Source organism: Mesocricetus auratus, unplaced genomic scaffold (assembly GCF_017639785.1).
Source record: "Mesocricetus auratus isolate SY011 unplaced genomic scaffold, BCM_Maur_2.0 Super-Scaffold_100021, whole genome shotgun sequence".
In the NCBI taxonomy this organism is placed as follows: Eukaryota; Metazoa; Chordata; class Mammalia; order Rodentia; family Cricetidae; genus Mesocricetus; species Mesocricetus auratus.
Window position 1 is genome coordinate 31,508,266 of NW_024429202.1, and position 20,631 is coordinate 31,528,896.

At 44.6% G+C, this 20,631-nt stretch overlaps 1 protein-coding gene across 4 annotated transcripts in view; it reads left to right on the forward strand.

Moving 5' to 3' along the window:
* Npas2 (neuronal PAS domain protein 2) overlaps nucleotides 1-20,631 on the forward strand; it is a 174,552-nt gene that overhangs the window by 94,042 nt on the left and 59,879 nt on the right. For all 4 annotated transcript variants that reach the window (XM_040729340.1, XM_040729338.1, XM_040729337.1 and 1 more), the window contains exons 4-5: nucleotides 3,850-3,941; nucleotides 11,527-11,616. In XM_040729340.1, the coding sequence (XP_040585274.1) occupies nucleotides 3,850-3,941; nucleotides 11,527-11,616 (182 nt within the window). The remainder of the gene's footprint in view (nucleotides 1-3,849; nucleotides 3,942-11,526; nucleotides 11,617-20,631) is intronic.

A 20,631-nucleotide genomic window follows, 5' to 3' on the forward strand; every position in this document is an offset into this window, starting at 1 on the left:
TTAAGAAAATGCCTGATAGGCCTGACTATGACCCAATCTCAAGGAGGCATTTTCTTAATTGAGGCTCCCTCAATTTTTATGTCAAGTTGACATAAAACTATTCAGCACACCAACCAATCTATCTCACCAGCCCCAAGATAGCTAACTTTTCAAGAAGTTTGTTGTTGTTGTTTTGTTTTACTTTGTTTTTTATTGTATTAAGCCAGTTGGCATCATGTTGGTAACTTGACATTAGCCACTGTACAAGTATTTTAACACAGAAATGGGTACAGCTCCAGACTGACACCCCTTATTTTGGGGAGTAGAGAGCCTTTACCAATAGGCATCTAAGGCTGACATCACTATTATTTTTTTAACTTTGTATTTATTTACGTGCATAGGTGTTGTCAGCATGTATGTCGGTGGACCACATGTATGCCTTGTGCCCTCAGAGGCCAAAAGAGGGCATCATATCCTCTGAGATTACAGTTACAGATATCTATGAGGGCTGGGACTTAAACCTGGGTCTTCTGGAAGATTAAATAGTACCATTTCTCTAGTCCCATGACATCAGTATTTTTTAAAGTTCCTATATCATGCCAATGTGCAGAAGCATGGGTTTGCACATGTGTTGCACCTGCAGGTAAAATTAAAATACATGATGAGTAAAAATGATTAAGTCTAGGTTATGGTTATAATTATTTAGCTCCTTCTTCAGAAATCCTTCAAGTATCCCCATTTTCTCAGTTTGGGAGGTAAATCTTGGTTCTGGAATATTCACGCATTCTCTCTGCAGCAAGCCAAATCAAAATGAGAGTATGACCCTGCTTTCTTGTAGCGAGCCTTTGGGTCAAAAGAATCTCTTGTAAGACATAAGCCCCTACAATCTATAAGTAGCAAGGGATACTGGGTGTACTTGACCATTCCTATCTGAAGTGGTATTCCACAGCTCAGGCTGGCCTGCATTTTATCATCTTCTTGCATATAAAGCCAATCAAGTATAATTTTGCCCAACATCAATTTCCATCCCTTACACCTGCCTCTGTGGGTGAAGGTGGCTGTATGGCAGAAGATGTAAAAACACCTTGGAGCCAGGCGGTGGTGGCACACGCCTTTAATCCCAGCACTCGGGAGGCAAAGGCAGGCGGATCTCTGTGAGTTCAAGGCCAGGCTGGACCCACAGCCTCCAAAACAATACAGAGAAACCCTGTCTCATAAAAACCAAAAAAAACAAACAAAAAAAAACACCTTGGAAACCATTGGAGGGCTGGGAAATATTATGATTAACCATCAACCACCACCTGCTGCCACCCCCAGCTCTACTCTGTTGTAACTCATAGTTGTAGAATGTTCACCTCCCAATTGATGCCGGCATGCCTGAACAAGGTACAGTGTTATCTTTGGGCTATTTCTAGAAAATGTAGCAGAAATTCAACTTTGAGAGTAAGTAACTGCTACCCTGTCTGAGGGAGATTTCTACAGGAAGCACTTGGACCTCGTGTCTTTGCTCATTCTGCCTTCTACCTGTAACTTATGGTACCAGTTACACCAAGTGCCAGTAGAGTGAGGACTTTAATTTCCCTTCACAATGAACTTGAATGGACCTCTATGTAAATGAAAGATCCTCTCTGGGCAAACACTCTGCAGTTTGATCCTCCTGACTGGAAAAGTTTTTCAGATGAGGAGAAGAGAGAGGAGGCTTAAGGGTTTAAGAGATCCATGCCTTTTCTGAGGGTTTAGGCTAGAGTGATGATTTGTGTCAAGCCCTGGGAGTTCTCCCCTTACTCAGCTTGACACCCCCAAGATGAGCTCTAGCCTAGCTGTATGCGGTACCTCTCTCTGCTTCCCAGAATGCAGTTCACTATGTGTACCATGCAGCCTGGCACTGTGAAGCAGCCCTTGCCACGGATGGGGATGGATGACCTCATAGCTGATACAGTCTCTTCCCCATCTCATCATGTGCTCGGTTACCAAAATCTCTTTGAAGTTCTTCTGCATACTTTTAAGGCCATTAGCACAAGCTAACGTCATCTGAGAGGAGGCAACCTCAGTTGAGAAAATGCCTCCGTAAGATCGGACTGTAGGCATTTTCCTAATTAGCGATTGATTGATGGGGGGGGGCGGTCCCTGAGCTCGTGGTCCTGGGTTCTATAAGAAAGCAGGCTGAGCAAGCAGTGGGGAGCAAGCCAGTAAGCAGCATCCCTTCGTGGCCTCTGCATCAGCTCCTGCCTCCAGGTGCCTGCACTGCTTGAGCACCTGTCTTGGCTTCTTTCAGTAATGGACAGTGATGTGGAAGTGTAAGACAAATAAGTCCTTTCCTCCCCAGCTTGCTCTTTGGTCATGGTGTTTCACTGCAGCAACAGAAACCCTAACTAAGGTAGCAACAAATGATGGACAGTCCAATTTTGTCTAACAGCAACAGCAAGACGTTCTTCCAGGCATTTAGAAGGGAGAAAAATGTCTTCCCGGGAGAGTTTGATTCTCATAGGGACACTGGTGATGGGCGGAATGAGTCAGGGTCTAGTCTCATTCATAACCTGGCACTTTACATCCTCTTTCTTCATGGGTAACTACCGAATCCATGTAGACTCATTCAGATAGAGGATCCACTCCTCCCTCTCCATGGGAGAGAGATTTGCCAAAATCATGGTGTAGGTGTTGGGTGTTGCTCATTGGTAGTATGTGTCTGGCATGTATGAGGTCCTGGCTTTAATGCTTAGCACTTAAAGGGTGTTAAGAAAACAACCTTGAAATCTCTCCCATGTACAATGAGTGGGTTCTCTGCCTGAGCAATTAGCTTTCTGCAGGAAGTTGTTCAACAGGCTAGTTTTATTCCCCGAGGTGTAAGTGGTATATTCTTACATTTTTATTAATGTAAGTGTGGAAAATGTTGGCTTAAGATAGAAGATAAATAAGGAGAAACAAATAGATATGATATTGTGTTTATAGTGTCTGTGGCAATATCGAAGTAATGTAATAATAGAAGAAAATTTTAAGTACAAAAAAGGCCTATGATATTTAAAGAGTCCTGCATGGACAGTGAGTATTCAATTGACAAGTGTGAACCATGTTATCAGTTCACAATCATGACATAGAATAGATATAGACTGATAACAACAAAAAAAGTTTTAATGAAAGCAAACTCGGACCTTGAAAGCAACTCCATGGGCGAGCTAGGGGCTGTAAGTCAAGCACCTCCCTGGTGTGTGTGAGTGAGGCCTGCACCACATAGGGGTACAAAGGAATAGCAAGTCTCTTTAGCAAGTTGTTGCTCAGGAATGATGGAGAGAGTGAGAAGTGATCTCTGCCCTACATGATACTGTAAGCCTGCGGTGTTTCTGGAATTTTTTTTTGAAATGCTGGGAATAGAACCTAGGGACACACTCATGGGAGGAACACACTCTACCTGTGAGCTCTACCGCCAGTCCTTGGATTTTGACAATCCTGGATTTCAGAAGTGTTTCTACTTTGCCATGACCATGACTAAGTAACTCGACAACATACCATCATGTCTGTCTTTGTTCCTTCCCTTGAGGGTGCCAGCTGCCTAATCCTGGCTGCTCCAGCTTTGTCACATAAGAGCCAAGGTCACTGCAGTGGCAGGCATTCTGTGCTCTATCTGTGCTCACGATGGGATGCTCCCTTCTCCATAGTGTCATTAAAGACTGTGACATCAGAAGTGTGTTTCAGCCCGTTATATCCACAGTCCTCTGAGTTTGGAAATCAAGGCTAGCATATGTCCATTGCTTTCTTTAATTAAAAATTTACACAAAATAACATAAAAGAGACATGCGCTTCATTTATTAATTCCAGATTCAAGGTTCCTTATGTATGCTTTTCTTTTTTTTTTTCTTTTTTTTTTTTTTTTAGAAGTCTCAGCCCAAACAGAAATCTGTGACGTTCAGCAAGACTGGAAGCCTTCATTCCTCAGTAATGAAGAGTTCACCCAGCTGATGTTGGAGGTAAAGTGCACTTTCAAGCTAGCTTAATAAAGCTGGGGATGGAGTGGGAATGAATGGGTGCAACCCACGCAGAGTGCACACAAAACCCTGCTTTCAGATCACCAGCACCACAAGAAACCAGGCCGATGGCACACGCCTTTAATCTCAGCACTCTAGAGGTGGAGGGTGGAGAATCAGGAGTTCAAGGCCATGCTCCGCTCCATTATCTAGCAAGTTTGAGACACATACACGAGGCCTTGTCTGAAAACAGTAGCAATAACCATCACCACAGCCAAACAAACAAAAAGCAAGGAAATAGCTCAGTCAGTAAAATGCATGAGGACTTGATTTTGGTCCTCAGATCCTACATTTTAAAAAATGCATACATGGTGACACATGTTTGTAATTCCAACATTTGAGAGGTGAAGACAGGCCTAGCAGCCAGCCTAGTCTGCATGGTGAGCTCCAGAGAAACCCTGTCTCAAACAATCAAACAAAAAAATCAAAGTGGATGGCCCCTGAAGAATGACTTCCAAAGCCGATTTCTGGCATGCATGTGCATTCACATGCACACACATGCACTCACACACGTGTGCACATTCACTCACACATATGCACTTTCACACATGTGTACATACACTCACACAATACATATACACTCACGTATGTATGCATGCACTCACACACGTGTATATGCACTCACACATATATGCATATGTACTACACACATGCACATGTACTCACATCCTATATGTACTCACATTTCACACATGTGCTTGCACATGCATATGCAATAGCATACACAGACATTCATATATATTCATATACACATGTACTTAGTAGGTTAAAGAGTTTAATAAGATAGAAATTAAAATGTAGCTGATTGTTCCTTTAGTTTCCATACCCCAAAACAGCTGCTCATGGCTTCAGAAATAAGCTTTGGAATAGATACTGGCCCGTGGCTCTGCCTGCTCTTGTTTATGCTTTGGCTACCGTGTTGGGCCACCTAAGCAAGAATTCCCAAACTGGATGTGGTGGTATGCTATCTACTGCCTCAGTGACTGCAGGTCAGGCCCCATTTGTGATCTCCAAAGGGCATAGGTCACGTATCAGGAGTGAGTGGTGGAAGTAGACAGAAGGGAGACAACAGAAGCCCCTCTTTAGAGGGCAAAGGTTGTAATTTCTCCTTAGTTGACACACATTTGGAAACAAGTCTTTTAACGTTATGTTTTAAGCCTGAGCTCATAGTACATTAACATCTATGTGGATGGCAGTCATGGTGACCTGTGCCTCCCACCCAACCCCTGCCCTTCTTGTACAAGATGCCCATGCTCCTTCCTCTGGTCCAGTCACTGAGTTTCCCTGAAGGACCAAGTTTCCGGGAGGGGCAACTGAGCTAATAACCTCCAACAGCGTCCTTGAAATTTTTACATGAGGGTAAAAGCCCGAGACAGACCTCATCTCTACAAAGCACCAGCAGATACTCTGACTTCCGACTTGGAGAATTTACTGTAGGTGTATGCATTCGGCCATAAAGACTGACAGAATCAGAGGTGACATGACTGTGACCTGGGACAGAAAAGCCCAGCAAAAGAAAGTTCAACCTGGTTACATGACCGCAAATGGCTCCTGGCTGAGGCTTCAGAGGATAAGTCTGTCTATAGCTCCTCTCTGTGCCTATATAACACTGATGTAAACTTCAATTTCCATAGATTAGCTATGCGGAAAACAGAAAGTACTGGAATAAGAAAATGCCAGAATAAAGATGTCTAAATATTATGAAACATAAATGCATTAATGAACATTTGCAGCAAATGAAAGCTACTTAACTCTACATGGGAACTATATTTAAAGAAAATACAGAACTTTCTGCTGAAGCAATGTATTTTAAGCATGTTAAATTTAAAGCAGCTTGTGAAATAGAATGTTAATTTGATGCATCATTATGCTGCTTTACAGGCATTGATTTATCCTTTAATTCCTACAGAAGAGAAGTTAAAAACATACAGCCCTCTGGAATCAGCCACTTTTTAAGAGCCTGTTAACACAACCTTTTTGTTTTATCCAGTGAGTTTCAAAGAATCCAAATCATTTCACAGAACAAAGCTTCTGTAGAATTTTAAAACTTTTGATAAATTCATATCTGGAACAAAGGCCTAGCAATCAGGACTAGCATTTCTAGAAAAAGATTTTAGATTAAGATGACTAATCTTAATTAATGCCCCTGTGCTGCTGCTCCCAGAGTAGAGTCCTTGATGCAGATAAAGCGGAAGACTAAATGCATAGCTTGGATCTGAAGTCACTCCTGTCCACCCAGCCCTGGTCCACGGAAGGCAGATCTGAGCCGCATGTCTACCACCTAGTGCTGGTCTCTGGCTACATTGAGCTTCTCTTCCAACCTGTTGCCCTTTGGTAGACACAGACCTGGGGCTAACCCAGCAGAACCATCTGATTTCTCTTCCCCCGTGGTCCAAACCCTCCAATGTGCCCCCTCAGGTGACTCGTGAGTTTCAAAGGTGCAACTTATTCTTAGTGTTTGCCCCGTCCCTCTGGCACATTCTCCTCTTTCAGGGGGCATGTCCGTCCAGGCTTCCAGGCTCTGTAGCCAGGAGATTCCTTTTATTTCCATGAGGACACAACCTGGCTGGGAACACACATGCCCTAGGGGATCTCCGGGGTTTCCAGGCATGGCTCTTCCTTTCTTCCTGCCATCTGCCAAAGGAGCCCAGAACCAGATTTCAAGACTCACACTATTGTGAAGCATGAAAGATCAAAATGGCCCAGTGACAGCCCAGCCTCACTGGTGGAGTATAAACTAAGGAAGGCTGTGAACAAAGCACTTGGAGAAATGACTCAAAAAGAGGGAAACTTCCTTTTTTTCTCTTCTTTCTTCCTTTTTTCTCCCCTTTGGATATATTTCTTTTATTTTTTTTTATGTGCATAAGTTTTTTGCCCGTATGTATGTCTAGGCACAGCATGGGTGCCTGGTGTCCATAGAGGTCAGGAAAGGGCATTGGGTACCTTAGAACTGGAGTTCCAGACAGTTTTAAGCTACCACCTGGTTGCTAAGAACTAAGCTCATGTCCTTTGCAAGAGCAAGCACTTTACCTTGCTGGCCGGGGTTTGAGAAATTCAAGGTCTTTCTGCTGTTTTTCAGGAAAGCTTCAGCAATCTTTTAACCCATGCACTGCCCCCAGAGAATGCAAAGAAACATTTCACCAGAACTAGTCCATAGGTAAAGGAGGCTTCATGTCTGTAATACGCAGCGAGGGTAAGCCTCTGGAACCCATGGAAGTCCCCTTTCATGGATAGGGGAACACTGTGGTTCTGTTGCATCACACATGGTATTGCTGTGGGATTTCCAGAGCCGTGACAAATGGCAAGCATTGTTCACATAGAGACTCAATGTAGGTCTTAGACTCTTCGTGGATAATGCCAGTGAGCTGGTGAAAGCCCTCTCACATTTGAGTACCTCCAGTTTTGTAATGCCCACACGATTGACAGACTCAAGGACTGTGCAAAACTAAGTAGAAAGACAGAAAAATGGCTTGTTCAACTATTTTCCCCAGCTTTCCCTTTTATTTCCAGAAAGGTCCAGCTGACATCATCAAGAATGCCTCCATGCCTTAGAAACATTCACCTACAGGAAGGCTGCAGAGAACCTGGAAGAAAATGGGGGTTATACCACAGGCTAGAGGGAAGAGGGGTGTGGGGTGACACAAGACTGATGAATAGGCTCTGACTTACAGACATCTAGAAACAAGTTCTGGGGTGCTGCAGCTATGCTGTAGGGTGTTATAAGTACAATGGTGTGTTGTGAATTACAAAAAGTAGATGGAAGGGTTTTTAATGTCTTCACCATAAAGAGATGGTAAAGGTCCTAAAGGCAGATACTTCTAACCTGAGTTAAATACTATACTATCTGCACACATATCAAATATTGGGTATGTCCAATTTTATATTTTTATATATCAGTTTGAATAAATCTAATTTAGGATTGGGCTGAATGAAACCCAGTGGTGGAGCTTACCTCTCACGGATAACGCACTCAGGTCTAATCTCTAAGTACTGCCCAAAAGAAATCAATGAGTTGAGCTTGTATTGACAAAATAAATTTATATTTTAAAAGAGAAACAATTTATAAGAAAAATTGGGGGAGGAGAGTAAAGTTACAAGTCTTTTATTTTTCACAACTCACAATAGCCCAGAATGTCTCAGCCTCAGCATGACTGGCATCTTGCAATTGGTTATTCTTTGATGTCCTGTGTACTATGGGATATTTCGCATCATCCCCGGCCTCTACTCACTAGATGCTGCCATCATACTCCAGTAACAACAACCCCAAATATCCACAGACATTGACAGATACCCCAAGATGGAGATCCACTGATATAATCCCAAAGAATGAGGTTCTTTAAGAGACGTGCTTTACAAAACTCAACTCAAAATGGATCAATGGACCTGAAATGCTGAAACTGCTAGAGGAAAAGTTTCACAATAGAAGCAAAGGCAAGAACTCCTGAAAACATCTTCCAGCTTAACAAAAAACAAAAACAAAACACCTGAAGAATTAATAAATAAGGCAGCATGAAATTAAAAAGCTTCTACACAATCAGAAAAACTATCAGAATGGAAAAAAAATCTTGCACCAGCTATCCCTGAGATAGGGAGTTAATATATAAAGAACCACAAAAATCAAATACCAAAAAAAAAAAATCCCATCAGTGAACGTGAACATGAAAGGCAGTTTTCAAAACAAGAAACATAACTGGCCAGTAAATGTTTGTTAAGGTCTGCAACATCCTTAGCCATCAGGAAATGTAAATTAAAATTAAGATTCTATCCGGGTGGTGGTTGCCCACGCCTTTAATCCCAGCACTCGGGGAGGCAGAGGCAGGCAGATCTCTGTGAGTTGGAGACCAGCCTGGTCTACAAGAGCTAGTTCCAGGGCAGTCTCCAAAGCCACAGAGAAACCCTGTCTCTAAAAATCAAAAATAAAATAAAGATTCTGTCAGACCCTACTCAGAATGGCTAACATCAAGAAAACAAATTAGGGACCAAAGATGTGGCTACATGACTCACTCACATCCTGCATGCCAGCCCAGCCCCCTGTGTCCACCTGATTTCATCCCACCTGCATCATTTCTAACCATCAGGCCCAGCCTGCTATGGTCACATTGCACCTGCAATCAACAAAAGAAATTAGCTTGTCTGGGTCTCATTCCAAAATGCAAACAACATGACAGATCAGGACAGTATGCACCACCCCAAATCTACCAATCCTATGGAATGCCCTCCAATGAGAATTACCTGAATGTTAATTCTCAGGGAAGGACAGAGAACATAAAGGGATAGTCATAAACGTCCTCAGAGGATTCAAGGAGTTTAAAGACACACAAAAAACAGTTCCGTAAACTTGAATAACCCGAGAGATGCCCAAGAAAACACAAAATCAAGGCTGAGTGGGATTATGGAGACAACTCAGGATTTTAAAATGGATTTCAATAAAGGGAAACATGGAAGAGAGCTAAAGCTGAAATAAAGACGGAATTGAAAAACTCAACAACTCAGTAAGAAACTCTTGGGAAAGCCTACAAGTAGACCAGACCAAAGAGAAAATGGAATATCAGAACTTAAGGATAGCAGAATTATAACACACAAGCAAAGAATATGGGGGGGGAGTCAAAACACGGGAAAAGGAACACACAGGAAATGTAGGACACCATGGAAAACCAAAGCTTTGAATTATAGGCATAGATATGGGAGAAGCCAATGGTAGACCAGATCTCCAACAAGATCGTGGAAGAAAACTTTCCTAAACTTAGGAAAAACCACACCCATATAGATACAAGAAGTACAGAGTACCAAACAAACAGACTAGAAAAGAAAATCCTCATGACATAGCATACATAAAACACTATGTACAAAATGAAGAAAGAACACTGAAAGCCACAAGGAAAAACACAAGCCACATACACAGTTAGTGCCCTGTTCTGTCCCTCGCTCTCTCACACAAAGGCACACCCTCCTGACTTCACAGAACCAATGCCCTTTATGGGTGTAGGTTCTCAGCAACACCCTGAGAGGATCTAGGTAAAGGCATCCAGAATGTTTCCAAATCCTTCTAAGCAAACACTTCACCCCCTCCCCAAAAGCAGAAAAGTTCCCGGATTTGGAGAAGGCAGTATTTCAAAGACATGGTTGGTATAATAGCAGTGGTAGGCTTCCCATGGACATCCATCCAGCATCATTCCCTCAAAGACATAATCTCTAGCAAAGTGGGCCCTGTTTTCATTCACGCTGTCTCTCACCAGGGCCTCCAGATTGCCAGCTGCCAGTGTGACCCCCTTCTTTGCTGAGTCTTAGACCTGAGATTAGAAATCAACTTCGAGTTGTGTCTTACGAATTTCAATAAATCTGAAAAACTAAACCTCAACAGACTCTGCCCTGTGGAAGAGCATGGTCTATGTTTATTTTCTCGTAGCCAAAGCAGGGTGCCTAGCAGACAGGAGGGACGCTTTCACATACATGTGGTTTTTAGATGTTCGGAAACACTTGTGTCTGGATGACTTCATTATAAAGTCCCCACTCCCACCCAACCTGGTGGAATAAGGTGAATGCTCCTTTTTGGAGTCAGTAGGAATTAAAAACAAGATTCACTATCCTACTGCCTCAGCCTCCCAAGCGTGAGGATGAGGATTACAGCCTAATGCCATCACAATGCTCTAATGTAGGCAGTTCCTTCTATAGCTACTTGTGTAGCAGTGGTTGCAGATGGAGGTCTGCCACAGCCAGCACAACTCCAGGGATGGACTTGACTAGTGCAGGAAGTGAATGAAGAAAAGACAGGTGGACAGAAAAAGCTGGGGCTGGATGGACTGGGCTCTCTGATAGAGAAGCCACAGCATCCCAGAAGCTCGTGTGTTTATTACACAGTTGAACAGGGAGGCAGGGTTATTACACATAGCTGAAGAAAAGGGTGGCTTTGGCTATTTTCACTTGAACCGGAAAGGAAGACTTTGCCATTTTCTCATCAGCCTAAGGCACTAAGATGGTGAGCCCAGGTCAATAGCCCAAGTTCACTCCAGCCTTAACACATACGGTAATTCCTCTGCTTCCCACAGAGATCTGCTTTGGCCCACAGGCACACGTTTATGTTTGTAACGTATCTATTCCTCTATATCTTGCAGTAAATGTTTATTTAATCCTGAGCTCACAATGATCTTGGGGGCAGGGCCTGGGGACTGCTGCATGTTGCCGATGCCTTTGAGTGGTAATGATGATATTTCAGATTCAGCTCAGTAGTGTGCCTGCCATGAAACCTACTTAAGCAATTTCCACAGCTGCATTTTATTTTATGATACCAATAGGTCAACTTTTTCACCGAGCCCACAGTGCTTTTGCGAGCATTTTGCCTGAGCTAAACAAATGGTGTACAAAACCATCCTGTGTGTGAGGCAGGGAAGTGCTAGGAGGTTATTCACAGAAATGGTCTGAGGATTGCGAAACAAAGGCAGTGTCATGAAAAGTGGATCTTTTGCTTCAGTGTCATGCTCTTCCATAAAAGCATCTCTATGAAGCTTTCAAATGTTGCTTTTTTCCCCAGGCATTAGATGGCTTCATCATCGCGGTGACAACAGACGGCAGCATTATCTATGTTTCCGACAGTATCACGCCTCTCCTTGGACATTTACCGGTGAGTTTCTGCTCCAATGGCCTTGGCCTGTGCACTTTTTTTCATGTTTTTCCTGGAGAAACAGGAAAATTCAGAGCTCAGATCAGAAATGTTACAGGTAGAGGGAAGCTGTATGTGAGAATGTACATAGAGAGAGTTAGAGTGTCCATGTTCTTCAGAACCAAACCAGGCACAGCCCAAGGTCCTGGGATAGGTGAAGGACAGGAGAAGGTGTGTTTCAGCCTGAAACAGGCATGGAACCGTGCTCTCATCGGTCCCGGGGCTGCAGTAGGTATGGGACTGACATGTGCGTGTCTCGGTGCTGTTAACAGAACTCAGAGGACAGCAGATGTCCCTGGTCAACTGAGAGCTGATTAAGGAAGGGGAGACAGATGGCTCATGTAGGATATGGTTTGGAGCTCCGGAGACACGTATGAGATTGCCAGTAGGTTGTAACTCTAATCACTCAGAGCTCTTTGCGGCAGAAATGTTTCCTGGGAATTGAAATACTCTAGCAAGACACAGATGGACCAGTGTTGTGGGGGCCTTGGGGAATGAGAAGGGACTGCGCAGGTAGGGGGGCCAGGGCATCTCTACAGCCATGGATGGATGGTAGAGGCTTGGGTGTGGGGTGGCTTCAGGCCCCTCTGTTCCTTCTCCCTCCCTCCGTCTTTCTTTCTCCGACCACCTTCCTCCTCCCGCCTCTCTACAATCCTTGATGCTCCTTGATAATGACAGTTCAACATGAAGTCACTTACAGATCTACACCACACTAGAGAAGAGGATCCACCCTCGGGGAAATCTTAGGCCTTTCCCAGCATCCCATTTTCTTGCACTGCCATTATTGATTGCCACAGACCATGGCCTGAAACACCAGCTCCACTAGGAGAGACTCACGTGAGTGAGGGAAAAACATCCTCTCTTCTTGGTCCTAACCGGTCTGGCAGAACCAGTCACCCCACTGGTAACCCTTGCATTCAGAAGGTTAGGCCGCCAGTTTACGTGACAAGCAAGGCAGTAGCTTGCCCTGGATTAAACCAGGAAACTATGGGAGCCTCTTCATAGCCCTGCCAGGCCAGGAGGAGCATGATCTTACTCCATGGACAGCTTCTGTCTGTCTTGCGAAGATAAGACCCACTCTGATGGGAGCTCAGGGTTTCTTCTATATTGTTCTGGCCTATGGGTTCCTCAGAAGTCATTCTCCCGACCCATTATTTTTGCAGACGGTGTTGTACGCCTATAGAAGGATCTCTTGCATTGTTCTGTTGTCTTAGGTCTGGGAGGTACTTTTGATCTTTCTGGGTGGGTACCTTCCTCTTGGCATCAAAGGTATCTGGATACCTTTCCCGTGGCACCATAGGTATCATCACTGTTTCCTGGTGCCAGAATGGGATGGGCAGATGGGTGTGTCTTTGGGGACAGCTGTTGGAAAGGTTCCTTCTGGTCTTGAAGTATACCAAAGTGCACCCACACCTTGATCTTTGTCTCAGTCAGGAGGGTGGTGACAGATGCAGGAGTGAACTCTGCTTTCTTCAGCATGGCTTCTTGGGGCTTATCTGAGGACGGCTGGAGAAAGAAGAGGATATGGGCTGCCTCTCTGGAGAGAGCTTCTATTTGCTTTGAGTGGCAAAGACAGCACAATGATGGGCCCTGACCGAAAACAGCCGAGTGTGACCTGCTTTCTGGCTGGGAGGGAAGGCCAGAGCCCAGAGCTGTTTGGGTAAACAGGGTTACTCTCCTCTGCTTTATGCCTTCATGATTATCTGATGACCCAGTTGCTATATGTGGCAGAGGGAACTTAGTAATTTTTCTGACTTGAAATTTTGGAACCATTCAGGACCATCTTGAGAAATCATGTTCTAACTGGAAGGACCAGAAATGACTTTAACTCTTACTTTGTCCTGCCAGACCCTTGTATGTGCTTATTATGCATCTGTCTGTAGAGACTCTCGCCATGACACACACAGCAAGGCCCCAGGAGGGCTGAGCCCTGGAATGGGAAATCCAAAAGTTTAGCTTTGATTTACTGTTAGATTTCATTACCTGACTTTCACTGGGGTCTTCCCTTTGCAAGTGGGGCGAACAAGAGCTTTGGAGAGTGGACGTTTCCCTGGTTCCAGGAGCATTCAACTGTGTCTTCTGGGACTTATTCCTCTATTGCTTCCAACTTACTGCTGAGGAAGCCCAGGGGCCCAGCCAGTGAGGACAGAGCAGGGACTGAAACAGGTGCCACTATATCGAGCCCAGGCCAGTCACCATTTCACTCTGGTGTCTTCCTGGTGCCAAGAATGTAGATTGCAGCTTGGGAATTCATTTGGTTCTTACTTTCTGGCATGAGACCAGGACCTGTCTATAGAGTATTTAGTATTTGCAGAAGCCCTGTGAGGGTGACTTTCCTTCGGGGCTTCAATTAGATTGTGTCCACCTGTTCAGCACTAAGCTCCTGTGTGTTAATATCTGCAAAGCATTTGGAACAGCCTCTTGCTCTCCTTACTGAACTTACAGTGATGCTGTGACGGTCATTACCCCTGTGCACCGATGAGACAACATGGCAATACAGAGAGGCCAGTAATTGACCCACAGTGTTGCAGGCAGCCAGGGGTGTGGGTGTGGTGTGACTTGGAGCAATGACTCCAGAGCCAGGAGCTTAATCATTACCCAGAACTTTCCAGAGAACAGAAAAAATGTGCCAATTCCCCAGGTTGTGGTGAGTGGTGAGGAACTGAAAGACATCATTCTACAGAGGAGGTGGCCACTGGGAAAAGGGAAAACTGGCTGGGGACAATCAGAACAAGGGGCAGGAGAGCCCTGCCATGTCGCTTAGCACAGGCTGGCATGCCAAGGTCTGATCCCACAGTCCCCTTGGTGACTGGGATGAGAGGGTCGTGCGTGACGGAGAAAGATCAAGCAGAATTCTCCACCCAAGTGAGTGGGCTTCAAGGCTGTTTCCTTCATCTTCGTGTGACAATGCTCCCAGCAGATTCTCAGACAGCGACTTCCTGAAGAAACATCATTCTCAGTTTGGCAGAGGAAGGAAAAAAAGAGAATGAAACAAAACAAACAGCAAAAACACACCCAAAGTAGGAAGTGTTTTTAAGATAAATACATTTTCCCCCCAGCGGTGTTAACACCAACAGTTGGCCTTTCTCAGGCCATCAAAGCAGAAATAAGTGTGTGTGTGTGTGTGTGTGTGTGTGTGTGTGTGTGTGTGTGTGTGTGTGTGTGTGTGTGTGTGTACACATTTCTGGAAGCCCATGGCTAAAGGGAGCTTCTGAGATGGCAGACTTTCAGGAGAAATGCTAGGAAAACAGGCTGCATGCAGAGGACAGAATTGGGAAACAATCTAGCTATGGCAGAACTGCAGAAGGCATGATCTGGGTTTCCTGTTTGGACTTTTTTTGTTGTTGTTTTCTTTTAAGCTACCATCCTGGTTCCTTTTTCTGATTCGTTTGTTTGCAAATGTGGTGCTTGCCTAAAGCACTGGGTCACTGTGTTCTCTGAAGATAGAAATCATGTCCCCAGCCCTGAGCATGGCACCATGTGTCTCGATGTTTATGAAAAAGACAGCAGCTTCCTGAATGAACCTGCCATAAGGTACAACTGCCTGCACACAGCCCATCAAGGTGGGCATGCCTCAGAAGAGAGAGGTGTAAGCATGCAGATATCTCAATTCCCCCAAAAGAAATAAGCTAAGATTAAAGAAGTTTATAGGCTGAAAAAAGCCTTCATATGAGTTAGTTCTGCATGGAAAAGCTCCATTGAGAACCACGTACATGATTATCACAAATATGTGGGCAAGCTCCCATGAGGTTCACAGTAGGGCAGCCAGTCATACGAGAGGAAAGTCTAGCCTCTGGCTTATGTTACTGTAAAAATACAGCAGCAAGGCCAAGGCCAGCAGTTCCATTCTCCAGGAAACATGCCTACCTCCAGACCATGTCGTCAGAGGGCTCCAAGGCAGAGAGCCCAACACATGTGATTGCAACTTAAAGTTGATCATGGATTGCAAATCCGAGCCTCCAAAGTGTGTAGGGGGTGGGGGGTATCATATCTCTAGAATCTAAACTAATGTCTAAGTGAGCAAGAGCATGCAGGTAAAACAGCCATCACCAAGGTTAAGAACTGAGACCAAGCCGGGTGGTGGTTGCCCATGCCTTTAATCCCAGCACTCAGGAGGCAGAGGCAGGCGAATCTCTGTGAGTTCAAGGACAGCCTGGTCTACAGAGTGAGTTCCAGGACAGCCTCCAAAACAATACAGAGAAACCCAGTCTTGAAAAAAAAAAACAAAAACAAAAAACCCACAAAAAGAATTGAGACCATTGAGGGCCCATCTGCTGCTCACTCATCACGCCCCGCCTCTACATCTTCCTAAGTTTTAACATAACTGCTTGCTTGTTTTCTTTGCAGTTTTATTAATGTTGAATTGTTTGCAGAGCTGTAATATAGTAGAGGTTAAGAATTTCATACCCCAAATGTTTTTGGAACAAGGAGTGTTTCGATATGGGATATTCCCCCTCCCTGCCTGTTAAGATTTTTTTGCTTATTTGCATAAATTTTCTTATGCCTCTATATTTGCATAATGAAATATCTTGAGGCAGGACTCAAATCTAAACAAGCAAACAAAACATACATCTATGCTTCACCTGACACTCGCAGCCTGAGGAAAGTATTTGAAATCATTCCATGCATTTCGTTGTTCTGAACGTTTCAGATTTGGAGGTGGAGTTACGGCTTAGCAGTCAGAAGTATTGACTGCTCTTCCAGAGAACCTGGGCCTTGTTCCCAGCACTCACACATACGGCAGCTCACAACCTTCGGTAATCGCCCTCTTGTGGCCTTGGTGGGCATTGCACACATACCATGCACAGGCAAAATACCCATACATATAAAATAATTTTTAAAAATTCCAATAAAATCAAAAAGTTTCAGATTTGGAGCTTTTAGATCAGAGATGCCCAAACCGTGTTGCTTTTGTTTATCTTTATATAAGTGGGATCATAAAATCAGATTACAAAGCTGGTGCAGTGTGACCCAGAAAGTCAGAGTGATTGCCAGGCACATAAGCCCGATGACCTGAGGTAGATCCCTGGAACCCGAGGCATAGAGAAGCAGCTCGGTGATTAGGTGGGCATACTCTTTTTCCAGAGGATTCAAGTTTGATTCCCAGCACCCACATTTAGTGGGCGGCTCAAAACCTCCTGTAGCTTCAGTTCCAAAGGATCTTAAGCCTCTGGCCCCCTCCATGCTCCCCTATACACACATACACACTCAGACACATACATACATATGCACTCCCGTACATACACACATATACAGACGCACACATGCACATTGTTCTCAAAAGCAAGATTTCCCTTGAAAAAGTTAAAAGAAAGAAACGGTTTCTATAAGTTATCTTCTGATCACTATAGGATAGGTATGCTATAGTGTGTACTCCCCAACACAGACACACACACACACACACACACATGCACGCACGCATGCACGCATGCACATATGCACATGCATACACACTAATAATGAAGTTGAAGGTTTTTTTTTAATCAAACGATAGTGATAATAAAGAAACTCTTGTGACTTCCCGATCTTCTTGGTGAGCTCCAGAGCAGTCATTGTCTCCGTTGCAGTGCAGGCCCGGTTGTAGGAACAACTCTAGTTCTTGCTCGTGTGACTCCTCTCCAGTGCTTCCGGGTGAGCATGAGCAAACAGCCCTAGAGAAGTGGCCATGTGTAGGATGCCGGTTTGCAGGAGAGCTGTGGTTTCACCCTTACCCCAGCCTCTGTCTGCGGCCTTTTAGCATAGATAGCTGAACTGTCAATGCTGCCTCTTCATGTGGCTTACCTTTTCCCTCTCTTTAAGATACACTGGTGAACAGAAGTTTTCTTCCTTTGTGTTTGCCGCTTTCACTCACTGAACCATGGTCAAAGCGATTTCTGTACTGTCTTCTGGGAGCTTGAATGTCTGGCATGAGTTTCATTTGAGACTCAGTTAAATCTAGTATCTCAAGCACATCTCTAGTCGTAGTCGGCTGTTTCCTTGGTTAAGGCCTGGGTCAATAGACTCAGGGTCATAGGATTCCCCTGAGTCTATTGGCATCTCTTCTCACTATGAGACAACCCTCAGATTATCCTTTTTTTCCTGCAGCCAATACATAGCTCCAACTAGAACTGTGACAGATCTTCAGGGACATTCTAGAGCTCAATGGTCACACAGCCTGCTTGTAGCCCCCCAGCCATCTTGAAGCTGATTCTTTTTTTTTTTTCTGATCATTCTGTAAAATTTTATTTTATCACAAGGATTCTTTTTTTTCCTTTTTTTTATTAATTATTTTTCTTTTTTTCCCTCTCCCATTCCCTCCCCTCCTCCCGTGCCCTCTCCCCAACCCCCCCGTTATCCCCTCATTCCCCCAGGGAGGGTGAGGCCCTCCATGGGGGTGTTCATAGTCTGTCATTTCATATAGGGCAGGGCCTAGACCCTTCCCCAAGAGTTCAGGGTGAGAGTGCACCTCACATTGTTCTATGGGAGTCCAAAGTCCGTGTGTATACTTGGGATGGGTACTGATCTGCTGCCCAAGGCTCAATAGATTCCCTAGGCCTCCTCACTGACACCCAGATTCAGGGGGTCTTGATCAGTCCCATGCTGGATTCCCAGGCTGATGCCTGGGATTCAAGAGTTAACCTTTGTCTGGTCAGCTGTTTCTGGGGGTTAAACCAGCCCAGTCTTAATCCCTTTGATCATCAGTCCTCCCTCTCTGTTACTGGCTTTCTTGAGTTCAGCTCAGTACTTAACTAAGGGAGTCTGCCTGTTCTTCGATCAGCCACTAAATGAAGTTTCTGTTTCCCAGACTCTCTGGCCATAGGATTGTAGGCTGGCACTCCCCAGATCTATGTCTAAAATCCATATATGAGAGAGTACATGCCATGTTTCTCTTTTTGTGACTGGGTTACCTCACTCAGGATGGTTTCTTCTAGTGTCATCCATTTGCCTGCGAATCTCATGATTGTGTTATTTTTTTCTGCTGAATAGTACTCCATTGTGTAGATGTACCACATTTTCTCTATCCACTCTTCGGGTGAGGGACATCTAGGTTGCTTCCAAGTTCTGGCTATTACAAATAAGGCTGCTATGAACATAGTGGAACAGACATCTTTGTTGTATGAATGGGCATCTTTTGGATATATGCCTAAGAGTGGAGTTGCTGGGTCTTGTGGTAGGTTTATTCCCATTTTTCTGAGGAATCTCCATACTGATTTCCAAAGTGGCTGAACCAGTTGGCACTCCCACCAGCAATGGAGGAGTGTTCCCCTTTCACCACATCCTCTCCAGCATAAATTGTCATTGGTGTTTTTTATTTTAGCCATTCTGACAGGAGTGAGATGGTATCTCAGAGTTGTTTTGATTTGCATTTCCCGGATGGCTAAGGATGTTGAGCACTTTCTCAAGTGCCTCTCAGCCATTTTAGACTCCTCTATTGAAAACTCTCTATTTAGTTCTGCAGCCCACTTTTTAATAGGGTCCTTTGGTGCTTTGGAGACTTGCTTCTTGAGTTCTTTGTAAATTTTGGAGATCAACCCTCTGTCAGATGTGGGATTAGTGAATATTTTTTCCCATTCTATGGGCTGCCTTTTTGTCTTGCTGACTATGTCCTTTGCCTTACAGAAGCTTCTCAGTTTCAGTAGGTCCCATTTATTAATTGTTGATCTCACTGTCTGTGCTACTGGTGTTATGTTCAGGAAGCTGTCTCCTGTACCAATTCGTTGAAGCTGATTCTTATACAGGCTCACTACACTTTGCTGGGTGCCATCAAACTGCTGTTACCTGTTCAAGAATGAGAGGTTTCCATGCCCACAGCAATCTCAGCTCATCTGAGACTCCCAAGGTTTGGCAAGGAGAGACCTAAGAACAGCACAGTGTGGAGGTCAGGTGAGGCCTTCCCAGGAAAGTCCAGAGTGGGGCCAACTCCTAGATAAATCAGCCCAGGGTCTATCAACAAGTGGGAGACAGCCCCTACTACCACCTGCCTCCCACAGGTAAACGATGCTCCTGAGGATGAATCAGATTGGAAAATGACTGCAGATGGTGTGGCCCCTCCTTCATCTCTGCAATTGCTATTTTTGTAATCAACAGAGCTCAGCTCATTGAAGAAACAGTTCAGCTGCAGGTGTAATGCACTCTTCCATCAGCGCTGGGATTTAAATTGTCAAACCATCACTGTTTATGACAGTTTTTATCATCTGAAAATGGCATCAGAGTAAAACAAGCAGCAAATGAATATAAGACCTAAGAGCAGCACTGAGACCTTGCTTAAGTACCAGAATCTCACAGCCTACCATATACCCCGCATAACCTACCCCATCCATTGATCTCTGTGTTACATAGTCACTCATCTGTGTGCCCCACCATTGCTCTTCCACATAAGGACCCAGGCCAAAAGAGTCTGCCACTCTGCCACACCCACCCTAGGGGAAGGATTTAGATGGAACCCTCAGAGAAAAGACTATGGAGTGACTTAGGGTTTTCAAGAGTCTGAAATATCTTTAAGAAGAAAGGCTACTGTCACCTGGGTGAGCATTAGTCATACTCTAAAAATGCTAGAGGGAATTGGCTTAAAATAAAATCATGAGCACCAGAAGGAAGGTGGTGAAAGCCAGAGAAATGATGGCATAAGCTGATAAAGGGTATCTGTAGGGTCTGTTGATGGAGGGAAGAACTTGTATCTCCAGTGTAAGCCATCTAAACCCTTTCTTCCCTAACTCCCAGTCAATCAACCGCCTTGTCCGTTGTCCTCACACCCGATAAAATGCTGGCTCCTAGAGGGGAGGGGCTTTGCCTGCTCTATAATGCTTTCTCAGTCTCCCAAATGGAGTTTGACAGCCAGGAGCCCTCAGTAATACTGGCTGGAGTTAGCAGTGAATTAAGTGCTGTGGGCCCTGTCCCTGCTCTCTGCTCCCTCTCTTGTTTATGTTCATACTCTGAGCATCTCTAACCCAGTGGATGGTGTCCCACCCTTCAGACCATAGAAGTGGCATCTCTTTA